The 21,131-nt window shown below is 40.8% G+C and overlaps 2 protein-coding genes across 2 annotated transcripts in view; one reads left to right on the forward strand and one right to left on the reverse strand.

The window, feature by feature from the left end:
- The window catches only part of GNG10 (G protein subunit gamma 10), a 130,736-nt gene that overhangs the window by 30,957 nt on the left and 78,648 nt on the right, over positions 1-21,131 (forward strand). The window lies entirely within an intron of this gene.
- Positions 13,120-21,131, reverse strand: part of PTGR1 (prostaglandin reductase 1) — a 30,697-nt gene continuing 22,685 nt past the window's right edge. The window contains exons 9-10 of the mRNA XM_056117294.1: positions 19,974-20,092; positions 13,120-13,335 (exon numbers count right to left, since the gene is read on the reverse strand). Coding sequence (XP_055973269.1) covers positions 13,225-13,335; positions 19,974-20,092 — 230 coding nt within the window. The 3' untranslated portion in view covers positions 13,120-13,224. The remainder of the gene's footprint in view (positions 13,336-19,973; positions 20,093-21,131) is intronic.

Raw genomic sequence — 21,131 nt, forward strand, 5'->3', positions numbered from 1 at the left:
AAATTCCTTATGAGTATCTAATGTTGGAATCATTAGAGTGCTATAAACAGCAACAAATTAGTGTAGCACAAAAGACATTGTCTTCAGGAAATGCTTTAGTTGGGAAAAGCACCCCAATCTGTTTTTCCTCTGGGCATTGGTAGGGGAATTGGGACTCTTGGAAGGCACGCACTTGAGTCATCTCTGCCAAGAGAGTAACAGTCCTGGGAAAATAGACTGGGGGGCTTGAGCTAGGAGGTTGGCTAGCATAAGGGTACTGAAAACAACTGTTCTGAACAGATTGTCTTTAGTGAAATAGAGATTTTTAAAAGTTTTGCCTTTACTGAGTAGAGTTTCCTGTAATTGTCAATGTAAATATTCTGTGTGGCAAAGTTCATCATCAAATACTGATTATGTGAATTAATTCGCATGAGTGTGCGTGTGTGTCCTGTCCAAGTTGGAGACTAAGGGGCTGGAGTGATAGCATAGCAGGTAGGACGTTTGCCTTGCACGCAGCCCAACCCGGGTTCGATTCCCAGAATCCCATATGGTCCCCTGAGCATGGCCAGGAGTAATCCCTGAGTGCATGAACCAGGAGTAACCCCGGTGCATCGCTGTGTGTGACCCAAAAAGCAAAAAAAAAAAAAACCTACCTAGTGGGAGACTAAATAAAACCTTTGCAAACATTCAAGCTAGAGAGATGGTGGTCTGGACTACCATCTATTAATTTTTAAATTTATTATGTATTTGTTATATGGACTGGAGCAATAGCACAGTGGGTAAGGTGTTTGCCTTGCATGCGGCTGACCTGGTTTGATTCCTTTGTCCCTCTCGGAGAGCCCCGCAAGCTACTGAGAGTATCCTGCCCGCACGGCAGAGCCTGGCAAGCTCCCTATGGTGTATTCGATATGCCAAAAATAGTAACAGCAAGTCTCACAATGGAGGTGTTACTGGTGCCTGCTCAAGCAAATCATTGAACAACAGGAGGTCAGTACTACAGTGTGTGTGTGTGTGTGTGTGTGTGTGTGTGTGTAGGATTTGTTACTATTATTACCAATTTTCAAACTTTAAAAAAATTTTGGCCTGAAGGAATTGACTTAACCCTTGTTTCAGTGGTATGGTTAGCTGGTTTTGAGTAGTAGCTACTATTATTAGATGAGGGAACTGGCTATTCTACTTGCCAAATTCTCTTATACAGCCTGATTTTATTTCATAGGAATTTAATAGGATCCCCCATCATCTGGTGAAAACATGTTCTAAAAATCAGTGAATGCTTCACTGACGATAAACTTGGAGGAAGGAATATAAAAATAAGTCAGAATACATTTTTAGTTGTTTTCTGTTATGAAATTAGATCTTCTGTTTTATTTTGTTTGGGGGCCAGACCTGGCTCTTCTCAGAGTTTCCTCCTGGTTCTGCACTTGCAGGTCACTCCTGGCTAACTCTGGGGACCATGTGATGTGCCTGGGCCAGCCAGGTGCAAGGCAAGTCCCCCACAGACTCTACTCTCTTTCCAGCCCAAGGAATTAGATCTTGAGAGACAAGACTATATAGATATTCATGGATTAGTCTGTATAAATGCCATTTGTGGAATCTAAATAATAATTTCTGACTGAAAAGGAAGGTTAGAACCCTAAATCTGTTAGGTTTCAGCTCATGGCGTTCTGGAGGACATCACTGAATCAACCAAGGTTCAGTGGTTTCCCAACAACGCAAAAAAAAAAAAAAGAAAGAAAAAGAGAAAGAAAGAAAGAAAGAAAGAAAGAAAGAAAGAAAGAAAGAAAGAAAGGAAGGAAGGAAGGAGGGAAGGAGGGAAGAAAGGAAGAAAGGAAAAAGAATAAAGTCAGAAAAATGTATGTGAGCGAAGAGATAGGCTAATACTCATCTGAGACTTGTGAGTATGTGTTCAGTGATTTAATGGGTTTAGGTTTGAGCTGCTACTTCTGAGCAATGTTTTTAATGTGGCACTGCCAGCCCCCAAGCTTGGAGTTCCAACATTTCTATATAATAAGAAGATCTGTGTGGTTATTGCTAAATGGATTAGTCAGGGTCAGTCTAGTCATGAATGAAATATGGCTTGGCTTGTGAGATCCATTGATACTATGTTAAAGGTGGATTTTTGCTTGGGGTATTTTTTCTGTTGTTGTTGTTCTTTTCCATGCAGACCCTGATTTGTTCTTTTCCCAGAAGATCGAACTTAAAGAAACAAATTAATATGTAAACTTCTTAAGACTAAGCTTGTAGGCTGGAATAATAGTACAGTGGGTAGGGTGCTTGACTTGCCTTGAATTGAATTCAATCCCTGGCATCTCATTGATCCCCAGAGCTCTGCCAGGTACAGAGCGAGGAGTAAATCCTGAGCACTTGTGGGTGTGGCCCCCCAAAACCAAAATAAGCTTGTTCCGGGATGTTTGCTAGTTATAGTCACCAACATCTAGAAAGTGAGAATTTATGCCTCCATCAACAGGGAAGAAGCAATTTTTTCAGTTTTATTGAAATAAATAAATTTTATATGTAATAAAGCTACATATAAAAGTCATTTCTTGTGGAGTTCAACAAGGTTCAATGAGTTTTACAAACTCAATTCACTGTGTTGCACAATCATCACCTTAATCCATTTTTAGAATATTTTATCCCCTTAGTAAAAATCCCTCAGGCCATTTATAGTAATTCCCATTTCCATCCCCTTAATCTCCGCAATCCTTAATGAGTTTCTGTGAAGTTGAATTTTCTTTTCCTTTTTTTTTTTTGGTGGGGGCTGGGGGGTGATGATACTCTTGGCTCTGCATTCAGGAATTTCTCCTGGCGTGCTTGGAGGACCCTGTGGGATGACGAGGATTGAACCCTGGTTGGCCATGTGCAAAGCAAACACTCTGCCTGCTTGCTGTACTATCTCTCCAGCCCCCAAGTTGCCTTTTCTTGATATGATTATTATACTATATGTGGTCTTAGATTTTTACTACCATGTTTTTAAGTTTTTCTGTGGTGTAGCATATCAGTACTTTGTTTCTTTTCATTGTTTAAGAACATCCCATTGTATGTGTATACCATATTTTGTCCATTCATCTGTTGAAGAATGAAGGTTATTTCCATTTGGAGGAGTGGAATCATGTTGCTATTAAAATAATGCTGCTTTGATCTTAGTAAGCAAGTTCTTGTTTGGACATAAGCCTTCATTTTTCTGAGGTAGGTACTTCATTGGAGTTGCTGGGTCACATGGTATGTTTTCTGTTTAGCTTTTTCAAAAATTGCCAAGTTGTTTTCCTAAGTACCTGTAATATTTTGCATACTGAATAGCTTTGTGGGAGCATTACTCCTTTTCTGCTTTCTCACCACCTCTTGTAATTATCTATTTTTTATAGCTGTCCCAGTGATTGAAGTGGTAACTCTGGTTTTAATTTGCATTTCATGATGACTAATGATGATGAAAATCTTTTCACGTATTCTCTAACTCCTCATGTATTGATCATTTTTGGTGAAATGCTTATTCAGATATTTTGCCCTTTAAAATTTTTTGTTTTGGGACCTGGAGCAATTGTGCAACTGGTAGGGTGTTTGCCTTGCACACACCCGACTCAAGGCTTTCATCTTTAGCATCCCATATTGTTCCCCAAGCCCACCAGGAGTGATTCCTGAATGCAGAGCCAGGAGTAACCTCTGAGCACCACTCGGTGTGTCCCAAAAACAAATTTTAAAAAAGAGAAAGAAAAAAAGAGTGGTATGAACAATTCTAAAAGTACCAAAGACTTGGAAAAATAATCACTAAAATTTTAGTAATGAGCATAGTAATCCTAGATAAGAAAACACTATATTGTAAAAGAAAAAAAAATCATCACAGGAACCCAGGAACAACTTGAACCTAATTAATAAAAGCAGTTTTAATTACCAGTTAAGCCTCATTGCAGTAGTTTAAATTATGACAATTTATTAATCATTAGCTTTTTTAAGATGCAAGATTCTCTTTTTGTTAACCACTACAGGATGCCTGAATTACTATGTGAATAGTAGCAGCAATGCCAAAGTAATATGTATTACTTTGGTAGTAATGACTTTTCATCCTTTTAATCAGGAACAATCAACACCAGTCAACTGGTTGTCATAAAAATGCTTTAGTTTTCATAAACACACAGTGTGTAAAGTCTCATAAACCTGCTGTATATGAACTCTGAATCTGCCTCCATGTTGTAGAAACCAATGCAAAGAACATTATCAGTTATACAACTTAAAAATAAAATTAAAGTGCTAACAGCAAAAGAGCAGATTAGGAAAATGCAGCTCACTAGGTTCACACTTGGAAATCGCAAAGAAAAAGTTAACTAAAGAAATCAAGCAGAATATATCAAATGACTATGGTATTATAAACTTGAGAACTCAGAGAAAAGTGGTAAGCAGAGTTACTATGATGATCATTTTGGAATCTATACAAAAATCAAAACACATTTTGACACCTGAAACTAAACACGGTATGTCAATTATGTCAGTTTTATATGTAAAACCAGTAAAAATAATGTTATAGAGGCTCTGGAAAAAACAATCAGAGGCCTTCAGCAATCAAGCAAAGGCCCAAGCAAAAGAGAGACTCAAAATGGTAGAAAATAGTATGGAATTTTAACTAGTTTGTCTCACCTCTCCTGCAGAGGTCTCGATCTGAAAGAAAATGCAACCTTGTTCTCAATTCTAACTCTAACTAGAGAGAACACACACAAAAAAAAATCTGATGCGATCACTTTTAAAAATAGGATGCCAGGAGCCAGAGCAGTAATACAGCAGGGAAGGTGCTTGCTTTGCTCATAGCTGACCTGGTTTGATCCCTGGCACCCCATATGGTCCCCTGAGCCCACCAGGACTGATCCCTGGCAGAGCAGGAGTAAGCCCTGAGCACTGCCAGCTGTAATGCCCAAATAAAAACAGAACAAAACAAAACAAAAAGCTAGGAGACCAGGGAAATAATACAGGAGATAAGATGATTTTCTTGCATACAGCCAACCCTGGTCCTATTTCCATAGCAAAACATACGGTCCCCGAGAGAGTAATTTCTCTTCCCTGCCCCTACTTTTTATTCATTTATCAATGGTTTGCAGTATTAAAGCTTCAGAGCTGTAATTTCTCACCTCTCTGAATAACTGTTCTCGCACTAAAGTTCTGGTTCCATCCCTGTCTCAAGACTTCTATTCCAATTTCGTTTTCATCTTGGATTGTTAAAATGGTAATCCACTTGGACAGTTTTTCAATTCCCTCATCCAAGACCTAGAAACACCCTCCTGTTTTTTATTTCCATGGTGTAAGTATTAGATACCACATATAAGTAAAGTCTTTTGTGACTGGCTTATTGTACTTAGTCTGATTCCTCCAGGTTTCATCTGTGTTGTAGCAATTCTGACAGAATTTCTTTCTTTTTAAAGCTGGTAGTACTTTTTTCTTTCCTGTATTGGTGCCTTTAAGTTGCTTCTACCTCGTGATTTTTGTGAATAATGCTGCAGTGTACCTGAGTGTGCATATATGTGTTAGATCCTATTTTCAGTCATTTTGTATATATATAATTGAAGTGGAACTGCTATATGGAAAGAGTGGGGACCCACTGGACTCTCTCTCTGACTCTGTGTGTGTGTTTGTGTGTGTGTGTGTGTGTGTGTGTGCATGCTTTGATACTATCAACCTTAAATATGAAATAGCTGGTTATTTTTCTAGAAAATGACGATATTTTGGGAAACCAAACAGTGTATAATACAGGACATGCAAACTATGTTCAACCATATGCAAGTCCCAAGAGAATAAAGAAGAATTTGCTCTTATGGAGAAGAGTTGGGGTAGGGTAGTGGGGAGGCAGGTTGCAGCCATTGCTGGCAAGGTGATAAAACTTCTACCTCCTATTGGGGTATGTAAAGCACTTTTTTTCTGTCAGAGGAAAGCAGGCACATTCAGGGTAATTTGATGTTGGACACTTTCTGAAGAAAAACATTAATAAGTAAGGTACACTTCATCCTGTTTGGAATTTGTCCCGGGTAGCTAGTGACAGTATATGAGAGCTCCCCCTACAGGCCTTCTTGACTCCAATTTAAATGACACTTCCTTGTTTTGTGTTTTTCTCAGAATCGTTTCTCAGATGTGGAAATGCTTGATCAAAGAGATATTTGCTCTTCTTAGGGTTTTTCCTGCTGTGAAAGCTTTGAAAGATGAGACCTACGGAAGCTATTCACAAAGCCAGAATGAGATAACCTCAGAGCTGCTATGATATGCAGAGTGTTAATGCTGAGGAGGAAAATCTTGTCCACCCTCAGAACACCCTGCTGTGCTCTTTTTCTTGTGAGTTCTTAAGATGAGAGATCCTTCCAGGTTGAAGTCCTCAGGTACCTCTGGCTATCTTTTCTAGATAACTTTCTCTTAGTTTATCTTTAGAAACTCTCTGCAGGACTGATACTCAAGTTGTTTTTAGGCTTTTGTAAAATTGGGATTAAGAACTGTGTTCTGCTCTAAGGTATGGAGGAATGAGTGCTTAATCTCCATTTTCCCTAAGAAATACCTATCATCACGTTTCCATCGGTCAACATCATCAGGCCCTTCTGTAGCCCTTTACGTATCCGGAAGCCTTTGTCTTCAAGTTACCTCTTTTTGTCTCTTTATTTTATTCATTTGAATAAGACACCTTTCCCCATTCCTTTGTTGTCTTGGGAGAATGGCAGCTCTCTCTGTGTCTACTCTTCCTCAGGCTTGGAGTAGCCATTAGTAGTCAGAACCTCGTTATTTGGAGAAAAAGATTTTTATTCTCTACTCACGTCTAGGGCTAGAGCGATAGCACAGCTGGTAGGGTGTTCGCCTTGCACGCGGCCAGCCTGGGTTCGATCCCTCTGTCCCTCTTGGAGAGCCCAGCAAGCTACTGAAAATATCCCGCCTAGCAAGCTCCCTGTGGTGTATTCGATATGCAAAAAACAGTAACAACAAGTCTCACAATGGAGACGTTACTGGTGCCCGCTCGAGCAGATCGATGAACAACGGGAGGACAGTGATACTCATGTTGAACCAGAAATGTAGGTTTCATCTATATAATAGGAAGCTGTGGCTATTGGGAAATGGGTAACTGCTAGTGAGCAGAGGGATAAAATCTGCAAATATTAGTTACAATTTCCCAATCACGATTTCCCTGAGGAGTGTCCTCTTTAAAATAGACTCATATTCAGAAATAAACTCTAGTGTAAAAAGCAGTAGGTGGCTTGCTCTTCCTGCTTCGCCATCTTCCCTGACATCATTCTTTCTGTGTCCTTGATTTTCCTTTTTTTTGGGGGGGGGCTACACACAGAAGTGCTCAGAGCTTATATGTGCTCTGTGCTCAGGGATCATTCCTGGTGGTGCTCAGGGATCAAACTTAGGTGGCCTAAGTCCAAGGCAAATGTCTTACCTGCTGACCTCTGTCTTGATCTCTCTGACCCGTCTTGGATTTTTATCCTGCTTTCTAGGTAATTTCCTCAACTTTATCTTCCAAATCTACTACTACATTTTTTACATGTTCTGTTTCTCTTGTCACATTTATATTTCCAAACATGCTTATGGTTTCAATGTTCCTTTGTTGCACCTGCAGATTTTGTTTTAGGGATGGAGTATTTGTTCCTCTGAGGATGCAATTAGTGTCTTTCAGTGTATTGTGCTCCCTTCATTTCTGTCTTACCTCCAACTTACTTTTTTCCCCCCTGTTTTCTATCTTTCACATCTGAGGCTTTCCTTAAATTTTTGGTGATCTTCTCTATTCTTATTTATAAATTATGTGCACTGCGTAATTTTGATTTTCTGGTGGCTATTTTTAAAAAGCTAAAGGAGAATATGGGATGGGAGGTAAATTTTTTTTTATGAAAAGCGAAAGAAACAGTGAAACTAATAATATATTTATTTTCACCCAGTATGTCCATAATATTATTTCAATTAACATCTGTGTAAAAAATGCTAATATTGGGGCTGGAGTGATAATACAGTGGGTAGGGCTTTTGCCTTGCACACAGCAGACCTGAGTTTGATGCCTGACACCCCATATGGTTCCCCAAGCCCACAAATGAAATACATACCAACCAAACGCATGCACGCATGCACACACACAGAGTAATGCCACATCTAAAAAAAAATATGTATTTGTATCACATCAGCGTATACACTAAATTTTCATTTGAACTATTTGGTCTATATTTTAGGTTTTTAAGGCTTAACGAATTAAGAAAGGATTCACTTAGTTCTTCCAAACATGCTTCATTTTTATTCTAAAAGACTTCAAATAACCAAATCAAATATAAGACATTATTTTCTTTTGATATTTATCTCTACCTAGACAAAATTACTTCTTTTTATTAGAAGGATCTGTATTATTTCAAAGCAAAAGCCTCAAAATACTTAACTGAATTCATCATGTGTTAGCTCACTATTAGTAATATTAAATTTAGTGAGGTATTATATCATAGGAACAAACTGATCAATTTCCACAAATCATTCTTATTTTGCAGTCAGTCTACCCAACACAGTTGATTGCATTTAAAAGTTACATTTTGCCTGTCATCGGAACAGTATGTAAAACCATTTTTCGGTTGCAGTCTATAATTTTTCAATTTTGATTAAAGCCTTGCAACTGTTTGAGAAGTTCATGAATTTTTCCCTTTCGTGAAGTTCACGAGCTTCAAATTCAGCTCATGCAGATGCATTGTGATAGTAGGGAAATCATGAGTCAACTGCACATTGTCTATAAGTGAATATCTAGCAAGCATTCCTTTTGATTTAAAAAAAACTTGAAGTTCTGGGGCTGGAGAGATAGCACAGTGGGTAGGGCTTTTTGCCTTGCACGCGGCCGACCCGGGTTCGATTCCCAGCATCCCATATGGTCCCCTGAGCACCGCCAGGAGTAACTCCTGAGTGCAGAGCCAGGAGTTACCCCTGTGCATCACCAGGCGTGACCCAAAAAAGCCAAAAAAAAAAAAAACAAAAAAAAAAAACACTTGAAGTTCTTACTAGAGGTCATGTTTGTAAAATTCTTTTAGAACTCAACCAAGAAACATCAAAGAATACAACTCACTAAAAACATAATTATCTTCAAAAGTTCCACGGATTGGCAATTTTTTGTACTACTGCTATATATATATACACATACATATATATGTATATATAAATATATTAATTTAATATCTTTATCTCCCTTCCCTTGAAGTCTGCTTCAGAATATGGAACACAGATATTTTCAATATTTATCAAACAATGGAACAAAGCAATGAGGGAAAAATATCTTTCTCTTGCACTAACATTAAATCTAGTATTCAGATCTTTTGAAGTAACATAGTTTGAGTCCCATTCTTTTGATTGAAACTGATTTTTCCTATTTATGAAGAACTTCTTTGACAGATGGATGACTGTCAAAAACTTCTGTTAAAAGTTTGCATTTTTAGGAAGTTAACTGACATTTCTTTGTAAATTTGGAAATTCTATGAGAAAGAGAATACTCAATCTTCACTAGGCAATGTCTTATAGTACATGCTTTAACTAAAGCTAGAAGATATTTGTAAATTTTTAACCAATTGGGTTTCATATTAGAAATTCCTTGCATTCTATGAGCAAAATTACTTAGAGGATTAATTGAAATTTTCAATTTTTATAAACATCTTTACTCTTTTCAAAATTTTCTACATTTCTAAAAGTAAAATAATCATTTATCTCCCCAAATAAGACATTTTGTGAGTGTGTATATAAGAAATAAAGATGTTTAAATGAGTGTGTGTGTATGTATGTATGTGTGTGTAAAAATTAAAGCTTATGTGGGCAGAACCATAGTACAGCACATAGGGCATTTGCCTTGCATGCAGTTGACCCGGGTTCAATCCCCAGCATCCCCGATGGTCCCCTGAGCACTGAGAACCACCGTGAGTAATTCCTGAAAACCACTGGGTATGACCCAAAAAGTCAAAAAATAAAAATAAAAATAAAAGCTTAAAGCTATTTGATAGCTTTCTAAGTATGCAAGCTCAAATTCTGTTTAAATTTGTTTAAATTTGCCCAGGGAGGTGACGTAGTGACACAGAACATGCCTCTTATGCTTGATGCACTGGGTTGAGCCCAGCATAGAAACAAAACAAAAATCATAAAAATGTTTTTATGAGAAATTTAATTCTCATTTTACATGGATGATTAAATACTGTTTTGACTTTTAGGAGAAGTCAATTTATTAATCTCAAATTGTTGATGAAAATGACGGATACTGAGTTTTGTCTTAAGTATTGTCTACTGTATTGACTGTATACAGCTAATATTTCTCATTTTGCTGTGCCTAAAGTAAATCGCAATTGTCACTTGTGGAATGTACACTATCCCTTTCCCACTGTTTACTGTATTGGTTGTAATTCTAACTTCTGTGTTGAATTGAATTCTACGTCAGTAATATGTCTTCATTTAAAATGGGAATGTTAAAAAAATAAAATGGAAATGTTTTCTGTATTAATGGGAAAAATAATTTTAGTATAATTTAAATGGTATCTCAGATTATGATTAGAGGTATAATCTGTGGTCTCATTGTAATTTGTGCTATCTGCATAGATATTCTTTAACATGTGCTATCTGTGTAGAATACCCACGTAAATACATTGTGGTGTGACTTATGTGCACAGAAAATAAAAGTCTGAACTGAATTGGTCTGTTGATAATGACTGGATTGGTGAAGTGTTTCTCTGTAATTCTAAAACTAATGCACATTCCTGTAAAGTACTCCAATACAACAGCAGTGTCCTATGTGATGCAGTACTTCAAGTGAATTGTAGTTCTGTCGAACCAATAAAGTTCTGTTTAATGAAAAAAAGATATTTACTCTGTTTCAGTCTTTGGAATCTTGAAACATTGCACTGTTCCTATTTTCAGGTCTCAGTTACCTTTAAATGGGGACCATATTGGACAATACAAAGTGGGGATGAGCATGGACAGTACAAAGTGGCTGTGAGTGTGGACAATGCGGGGGGGAGGGAGTGGGGGTGAGCACTGCTGGAGAGCTCAACAAATCAAAGAATCTTAACTCAAAAGTCTATTTTCCACAATATCTGCCAACATTCAGAGTTCTTTCAGGATTCTGTAGTTGTGCTGTCTATTCCAGATGGCCCTCGTGGTCCCAGAGGCAGGAAAATCAGTAATTCGGGGGCATTTTACAATGCATATTAGATTATTTAAGCACTGACCTAGAAACAGCCTATACTGATGGGTGCCAGCAGGGTGCAAGTATTTCAGGACACTTGAGGGAAATCACAGGTCTTCTCAGGGGGTTAAAATTTTTTTTTTTTGTGCATTTTCCTTTTATTTTTTAACTGCTTCACTGAACTATGACTCACATACTCTAAAGTTCAGTAATTCTTTTTTTTTTTTTATTTATTGAATCACTGTGGGAAAGGTTACAAAGCTTTCAGGTTTATGTCTCAGTCATGCAAATATCAAACACATTTCCCTTTACCAATACTTATTTTTTACCATGAAGAACAGGGGGTTAAAATTTTATAAAAATACAGTAATAGATTGTCTAGTTCTCACTCTTGGAGAACCCGGCAGGCTACCGAGTGTATCCTGCCCACACGGCAGAGTCTGGCAAGCTCCCTGTGGCGTATTCGATATGCCAAAACCCAGTAACAATGATGGGTCTCATTCCCCTGACCCTGAAAGAGCCTCCAATGTGGCACTTGCTAAAATCTCAGGGCAAGGACGAATGGAGACGTTACTGGTGCCTGCTCAAGGAATTAGATGAACAACGGGATGACAGTGACAGTGACAGTAATAGAATAGTCGCTGACCAGGACAGCGACTACTGTAACTGATAGAATCTAACTATTAGCAAACTGATCTGTTAGATCATTTATTTTGGCCTTGGAGCACTGCGGAGAAAATGATTGTGATAATAAAGATACCATAAACTTGAAAACTGGGGAAGTTCCAGCTTAGAACTCACTTCCATTCTCTTCCATAGGCCAGAAAGAAGCCACAATATTGTGGCTTTTTTTTTTTTTTTTTTTTTTTTTTTTGCTTTTTGGGTCACATCTGGTGATGCACAGGGATCACTCCTGGCGGTGCTAGGGGACCATATGGGATGCTGGGAATCGAACCCAGGTTGGCCGCGTGCAAGGCAAACACCCTACCCACTGTGCTATCACTCCAGCCCCTGTGGCTAATTTTTTGTGGCTAATTGTGGCTCATCTAACAGCCAAGAGGCTGAGTAATAGTTCTTTTTCTCACTATAAGCTTTATGTCACAGTCTTTCCTTCCAATTCCCATGTCTTTTCATTCTTCCCACACACAGACTAAATTTCTTTCCCAAGGGATGGGAAAGTCCAAAGTTTAAACTGGATCAGTGTTGCCATCTCCCAGTCCAGGGTTGGAAGTCTGAGTACACAAGAGCAGCAGGTTAACTGGACATTTACTTCGTTTTGCCTTTAGAACTTTAAAAGATCGTGTCTGTCGATTATTCTTGGAGCAATGCGGCTACTATTTCCCCTTCCCTTCTTTGTGATCAACAAAACTGTTAATGTAAGGGTTTTGTGCAGAAGACATTCCAAACCCACACCCTCTACCAGAATGTCCCCTTCTCTCCACCATTGTCGAAGGTTTCCCCCAGCCCCCACCCCCCACCCCCACCCTCCCTATGCCATGGAAAGCTTAATCTATCAAACTTAATCTCTATGGGAGGTAACTTAACACTTCATCGCTTACTAGTCCCCGGAAATTAAGTGATGTTTTAAATAAATGTGTAATGTGGATATGAAGGGTCTGTTTTTATTTTTAATGACAAAAAGGACAGAAGTCCAGTGTCACAGTGGCAGTAAAATTTTGGATTCTGAAGCCATTATTTCCTTCCATGACCCAGAGGGAGCTCTAAGTGGGCATTGAGATAAGGCCTTATGATTGTTTACTATGAAATTTTTATTCTCTCTTGCTAATTACAGACCATTTAAATATATTTTATTGGGGCCAGAGAGATTGTATGGGGGTTAAGAGATTATAAGCTTGTCTTGCATGCAACTAAATCTCCATTTGACCCCTATCACCACATGTTTTCCTGAACACTGAACTGTAGGCGGCCCTGGAGTACTGCTGGGTGTAACCCAGTGCCCTCCAAAACGAAGAAAACATATAAATAGACATTTTATTGGGACATCAATTTCATTACAATGACTATTTCTTCCATAATGAAACAGTAGACATTTTTCTAAAAGGTTAAAAAGGAAAACAAAAGATCTCAAAATCTCATGTATTATTTTCTCATACTTTCACAATGGTTTTCCCTGTATTATCTCCTTTCAGCATTCCCATGAATGCAGCTGGCATGTTTTCAAATCCTTCAGTGACATATTCGTGGTACTGGATTTTACCCTGTATCAAAACAACAAGTATAATAGATTAGTTCCATACTCTAACTGGCCTATCTACTTTTATTCTCCTGGCAACACATTTGTACATTTGGGGAAACATGAAAGTATAAACAAGGCTTCCAACTCTGCTTTAAAGTCATTCTGGGGCTACAACCCACACACAGAGTCTATGGATGAGATTAAAAAGTACACATAAAAAGAATTTGCTAACAGATGGCCAAAGGCAACAGAACTAAAGAATTTCTGTACAAAAGTGAACTTACCTGGGTGGGAGGGGCCCCTGGGACATTGGTAGAAGCAGCCACTCTGATGTGGTACTAGAACTATGTATGAAACTATCACTTACAGTATTGTAAAGCACGGTACCTCAAGAAAAAGGAAGTCACAGAAAAAATTCGCTGACAGCTATCAGCTCACAGTATAAAAAAACTGGAGAAGCACAACGTATTAAAGTGATAGAGTAAGCGTATTATACAAGGAAGTTGAAGGATGTCGTGAGCTCAGGAGACGTGACAGGGATAGAGGAACAGGTGTCCTTTCAGGGTACTGTCTGCTTCTATCTTTCCAGTTGCCTAACGATGTAGCACCATTACCTCTGTTTGACTCTTGGGGAGGTTTGGACATTTAAATGAAGATTAGAATTTATCTTCCTTTCAGGCCAAAATTTTTTCAGCACGTGTTTGACATTCATTTAAAATGGTGGAGGGAAGGGTTCATTCAAGAACGATTTTTAATTTCTCCTGTTACTTTTAGAGTCTGATGAAATGCAGCGGGAAGGTTGTGTTTGGGGACTACTCCTGGCTTGGTGCTCCTGGTGGTGTTCAGAGGACCATGTGGGCTCCAACATGGGTCTCCTGCATGCAGAGCATGCACTCCAGTTCTTTGGGCTATCTCCAGGCCCTCACTGACATTTTCAGGTTTTATTAAAAGCAGGCTTGTGGGGCCAGAGAGATGATTCTGGCACCTCATATGTTCCCCTACTACTCCCAGGAATGATACCTGAGCATAGTTCCAGAAGGAAGCCTTGAGCACAGCCTCCCAAAAGAGGTCTTATGTGGAGCTGAGTTCACTGATACAATTTATTTCCTGATATAAATCTGGTGATGGTTGGTGACACTTTCTAGATTCATGGAGGGACTGCTTGCATGTTTTCATTCATTTGTTAAGTAGGGAAGCTTGGTTTTAAGTTCTTGACTAGGTGAAGCCAGGGCAATGCCTGGCATCCTACATGGTCTCCCCTGGCTCACCAAGAGTGATTCCCAAGAGCAGAGCCAGGAGTAATCTCAGAGCACTACCAGGTGTGGCCCCCAAACCAAAACAAACCAAAACAAACCAAACAAAGCAAATACATTATTGAGTAGGCCAGGGGCGTGGGTCAGACGAAAAGCATAGGCTATGAGTCTGACCCTGAGCACCTTTTAAAACAAAACTAGAGATAAACCTTTGGCCAGAGAGCACCAGTTAATTTTTGATCTTGAAGAGGTACAAAGAACTAGAAAGGATTTATTTATTTATTTTTGCTTTTTGGATCACACCCAGCAATGCTCAGGGGTTACTCCTGGCTCTGCACTCAGAAATTACTCCTGGCGTGCTTGGGGGACCATATGGGATGCTGGGAATCGAACCTGGGTCGGACGCATGCAAGGCAAATGCCCTACCCACTGTGCTATTGTGCCAGCCACTAGAAAGGATTTAAAGCTATGCTCTAGTTTAAAGGTTAAAAGTATTAACTGAATGTTAATATGCAATAGGGGACGTTAGAATATACAATAAAGAGGTATAGAAAATTGCTATACTATCTTGGTCTCCATTGGAGCCTTTGTTGTTACTGTGTCTGGCATATCGAATACTCTCGGTAGCTTGCCGGGCTCTCCGAGAGGGGCGGAGGAATCGAACTCGGGTCGGCCATGTTGGCCGCTTGTAAGGCGAACGCCCTACCCGCTGTGCTATCACTGTGCTATCTGTGAATCTAAAATTATCCTATTTATTTTTGTCTGGGGCCATACCCAGCTGTGCTCAGGATTTACTCCTGGATCTGCACACAGGGATCACTCCTGGAGGGGCTGAGGAGTCCATATGGGGTACCAGGGATGGAACCTGGGTCAGATGTGTGCAAGTCAATCTGCTCTACTATCCCTCCAGACCCAGGTCACTCTATTTATTTGAGTTAAAAAATGATCCTACGTGCAGGATTTAGGCAGTGGGTCACCACTTCTCCCCTCTGAAGTTAAAACACTACACCTTGATTCTTCAGATGTCTGTTGACATCTGAAGTCAACTCTTGGAGAAAAATGGGACATGATCAAGGTAAAGGATCTGGCTTCTTCCTTTGGATCCTTTGGATCCAACAGCATTGGCCACAGAGGCTTTTTCTAATCTAGAACCTAGAAAAGCCATGACACAAACATATGCCCTCTTTAATGTGCATTTAATTAACAATATTCATCTAGGGGTCAGAGATAGAACAGGAAGCAAGACACTTATCTTACATGTGGCCGACCTGGTTTGATCCCCGAATATGGTCCCTTGAGCACGACCAAGAGTTACACCAAGAGTCAATAGCTCCTGAGTACACCTGGGTGTGGTCCAACAAACGGAGAAGCAAAACCAAAACACCAAGCAGTACTCATCTAGTGCCTACGTTATTTAGAACACTCCTCTGGGTGCTGGGAAATATCAGACCACTGATATTTCATGACAATTGAATGACTATCGCTGGACGTGACATGCACATGGGAGAGAAGTGGGCAATATGATCTGTGGTATGCAAGAGAAGATGATAACACAAATGGAAGTAAGATAAGGAGGATGAAGAATACAGAAGGATTGCAATTTAAAATAGGGTCACTGGAAAAAGTTGCATCACTCGAAAGACTTAAGCAAGCAGCAACAAAGGAGTGAAGAGGTAAGGGGAGTGAATGGGCAGAGTGTGCAGGGAATGAAATTCCAGAGGTAAGGAAGTGGGTGGGCATATTTGTAGGTTATTATAAACTTTTACTTATTTCAAGTGAAATGGAAGTTTTGTGTGTGTGTGTGTGTGTGTGTGTGTGTTGGGGTGGGGGTTGGGGGCCACACCCAGATTTGCTCAGGGCTTACTCTTGGCTCTGTGCTCAGGAATCACTACTCACTACTGGCAGTGCAGGGTGGGAGGCAGGGGAAGGAGGGCATAAGGGTGCCAGGGATTGAACTCGCCATACTATCTCTCTGGCCCTGAAATGATACATTCTGTACAGAAGAATAACATGGGTTAGTTTCTGCTTTAAAAGCACTCACAGAGACAGGAGTACTAGTACAGCAGGTAGGGCGTTTGCCTTGCATGCAGCTGACCTGGGTTCGATTCCCAGCATTCCATCACTGCCAGCAGTAATTCCTGAGTGAAAAGCCAGGAGTAACCCCTGTGCATTGCTGGGTGTGACCCAAAAAGAAAAAAAAAAAAAAGCACTCGTAGTTTCTTAGGGGATGAACTGCGGGAGCACACAGGTGGGAGACTAAATAAAGCCTACTGCAGCAATCAAACTAGATAGATATTACTTTTCAAATTCATTGTGTGTATTTTATTTATTATATATTATTTTTTAATTAATTTTTTGTTTGGGGGCTACACATGGCAGTGCTGCTCAGGACTTATTCCTGGTTCTGTGCTCAGAGATCATTCTGGGCAGGACTCGGGGGACCGTATGCAATGCTTGGAATCACACTTGCATTGGCTGACTGCAAGGCAAGCAAGCACTTGACTTGCTGTGCAATTTCTGACCCTCTGTATGTATTTTAATGACCAAAATTCCCAAGCAGAATTTCCTCACTCATTAGAAATAGAGATAGAGGGTTGGGGATGTGGCGCAGTAGCAAAGCACTTGCCCTGCATGTCTGAGGTCCTGGGCCAAGGGAAGCCAAGGATCAGCTGTCAGAAGTTCACATGGAAAGGGAATCAGAAGCAATTCTGATAGAACAAATTTCGATGGAGTGGACTGTGCAAAAGCCCATGCAGGTTTAAGAAAAAGGCAAAGACAAATTGCTAAAGCAATCCTTGGGAAAAATAAGATGAGTGGCATTACCTTCCCCAACTTCAAACTGTACTACAAAGCAGTAGTAATTAAAACAGCATGGTACTGGATTGGAAAAAGACCCACAGACCAATGGAACAGAGTTGAATATTCTGTCACAGACTCACAAATATATTATCACTTAATCTTTGATAAAGGAGCATGGGTGCGGAGAGTGGTCTCAGCATGGTGGTGGCTGGTCCTGGAGGTCTTCGGCTGCCGTAGCCCTGGTCGGGGCGGGGAGGAAAGCTCAACCCGCTCCCCTCCAAGGGACTCCGGGAAGGAACACCCAGGCGCGGGGGCAGAGACTGCACTGCTCTCGTCCGGGATCTGGATTTTATAGTCTCTGAGTCTTGGCCGCTGATGGGATTACACGGCGCCAGGGGGCCAGGTGGTGGGTGTGACCCCCGCCTACTGGAATTTGGAGGATCTGGGTGGAAGATGCTCGACTCCAATTCGAGTAGGCGTGCGGACCACTCTCCGCACCCATGAAGGTACTGGCAGAGGGACACAGCCACGCGGGTTCCGGGGCCGAGACCTCCACGCCTACTCGAATTGGAGTCGAGCATCTTCCACCCACATCCTCCAAATTCCAGTAGGCGGGGGTCACACCCACCACCTGGCCCCCTGACGCCATGTAATCCCATCAGCGGCCAAGACTCAGAGACTATAAAATCCAGATCCCGGAACCGCGCGGCCGCGACATCTTATTACCTCATTCCTACTTTGGACAAACTTGCAGGCTATCGAATGTAGCCTGCCCACAGGGCAGAGTCTGGCAAACTCCCCGTGGCCTACCAAATATGCCAAATACCAGTAACAATGATGGGTCTCATTCTCCTAAAGAGCCGTGAATATAATCTCAGGGCTAGGATGAAAGAGACGTTACTGGGGCCTGCTAGAGGCAATCGACGATTAACAGGATGATGAAATGAAAAATGAAATGAAAGGAGCATGGAACATGGAAAGGCTCTTCAACAAGAGTCCTGGGGAAACTGGACAGCTACCTGCCAAAAAAATGAGATCTGACCTCTGTTTAATGCCAGGCACAAAAGTCAGATCAAAGTGGATTAAAGCCTCAATATCATAGGTACATGGAGGAAAATGTAGTCAGAACCATCCATGACATTGAAGCTAAAAGCATCTTTAACGATGAAGCACCACTGATCAAGCAAGTTAAGACAAACAAACAAATGGGACTACATTGAACTAAGAAGTTTCTGCACCTCAAAACAAACAGTGACCAAAATCCAGAGAGTGCCCACGGAATGGGAAAAAATATTTACCCAATACCCATCTAATAAGGGGTTACTATCCAGGATATACAAGACACTAGTAGAACTGTACGAGAAAAATACCTCCAACCACATCATAAAATGGGGATAAGAGGTAAACAGAAGTTTCCCCAAAAATGAAATACACATAGCCAAAAGGCACATGAAAAAATGCTCTACATCATTTATCATCAGGGAGATGCAAATCAAAACAACAGGGAGATATTATCTCACACCACAGAGATTGGCACATATCAAAAAGAACAAGAACAATCAGTGCTGGTGAAGATGCAGGGGAAAAGGGACTCTTTCATTGTTGTTGGGAATGCCAACTGGTTCAGCCTTTCTGGAAAACAATATAGGCACTCCTTAAAAAACTAGTTATTGGTGCTTCCATGTTACCCAGCAATTTCACTTCTGGGAATATATCCTGAGGGTGCAAAAAAGCACAGTAGAAATGACATCTGCATCTGTATGTTCACTGAGGCACTGTTCACAATAGCCAGAATCTGGAAACAACTCGATTGCCCAAGAAGAGACAACTGGTTAAAGAAACTGGTACACAATGCAATACTATGCCGCTGTTAGGAAATATGAAGCCATGAATTCTGTTATAAGTGGATGGTCATGGAGAGTATCGCTAAGTGAAATGAGTCAGAAAGAGAGGGACAGACATAGAATGACTGAACTCATTTGTGGAATATAAAATAACATAATATGAGACTGACACTCAAGGACAGTAAAGACAAGGGCCAGGAATATTGCTTCATAGTTGGAAGCCTGCTTTATGAGCTGGGGAGAAGGCAGCTGAAATAGAGAAGGGATCACTAAGTCAATGATGGTTGGAGGAATTGTTCAGGATGGGTGATGTGTGCTGAAAGTAGATAAAGGACCAAACGAGGTAACCTCTCAGTATCTGTATTGCAAAGCATAATGCTCAAAAGTAGAGAGTGAGTTTGGGGGAAATTGTCTGCCATAGAGGCAGGGGGAGGGGTGGAATGGGGGGGAGGGATACTGGGGACATTGGTGGTAGAAACTGCACTGGTGGAGAGATGGGTGTTTGATCATTGTATAACTGAAACTCAAACATGAAAGCTTTGTAACTATCTCATGGTGATTCAATTAAAAAAAAATGAAAAGAAAAAAGAAAAAGGCAAAGGAACCGCAGGACAATGAGTCTAGCAGACATCACTTCCGGGTATTTTTGTTTTGCAATGGAGAGCAGTGAGAGGGGCCTTCATCTGCAGTGAAAATGAGTGGGCAGCAGCAAAGGGAACAGGAGCTCATGTGTGGTCAAAGGGAGCAGTTCTGGAGCACCTTACCTCAGAGACCCATGTCAGCAGGTCTTGCAGAGCCTTCTGGCGAACCTCTCCTTGCCAGCGAGTGACGATGAACCCTTCCATGCGGAGCTGCCGATAGATAATGGCCTCTGGGGGTGGACCTGTGAAGAGAAGGACACATTTGGGCCACAGGTTCCAGGGGTAGGTTGTGCTGCAAACATAAGCGGTCTAAATCTCATCACTGTTCTTCCCGGCCGCTCCTTCCACTGTGTGTCATGTGCTCTGATCTTCAGCCTTGCTCACAAGTTAGCTTGCATTCCCAGAATAGGACCCTACAGGGGTCTGCATCCTAATTCCAGAGCCTGTGACTGTGCCACATTACATAGCAAAGGGAACTTTGCAAATATGATTAACAATCCAAATGTAAGATTACTCTCTATAACTTAGGTGGGCCCAGTGAACTCATATGCTTCAGTACAGGGGAAAGAGGAAGGCAGAAGTCAGTCAGAAAAAAAAATTGATGATGGAAGCAGAATGGAGAGGAGAGAGAGGGTAAGAAAGAGAGAGAGGGAGGGAAGGGGAGAGGGGAAAAAAAGGAGAGGGAGAGAGTCTATACAGATGATTTTGACAATAGAGGAAGATATCTTTTTTTGGGGGGGTCACACCCAGCGATGCACAGGGGTTACTCCTGGCTCATGCACTCAGGAATCACTCCTGGTGGTGCTCAGGGGACCATATGGGATGCTGGGAATCGAACCCGGGTCAGCCGTGTGCAAGGCAAACATCCTACCCGCTGTGCTATCGCTCCAGCCCTGAGGAAGATATTATTAACCAAGAACCACAGGCAACCTCTTCAGTCAAGCTCTTAGCTTGGACTATAGAAGCCAAAAGCCATAATCTAGAAAAGATGGGAAAAAAACATTCTCCTCTTAAGCCTTGAGAAAGAATGCTGACATTTTAGATTTTTGACCTCCAGAACTGTAACAGTACATTTGTGTGGTGTTAAGCCACGAAGTTTTTGACAATTTGTTCTAAATCATTACAGAAAACTCATCCATATTCTGAGTTCCTGTACAAGCCAGGCATCTAGGAAATGTTTATCCCTCATGTGCTAGAAGCAAGGGCCGCCCCAAATTCCCAAACGGTTCTATGAAACAGAAGGGAACCTTTAGATAACATAGGAAAACATTACTGCAGTCC

Source organism: Sorex fumeus, unplaced genomic scaffold (assembly GCF_029834395.1).
Source record: "Sorex fumeus unplaced genomic scaffold, SorFum_2.1 ptg000034l, whole genome shotgun sequence".
Lineage (NCBI taxonomy): Eukaryota > Metazoa > Chordata > Mammalia > Eulipotyphla > Soricidae > Sorex > Sorex fumeus.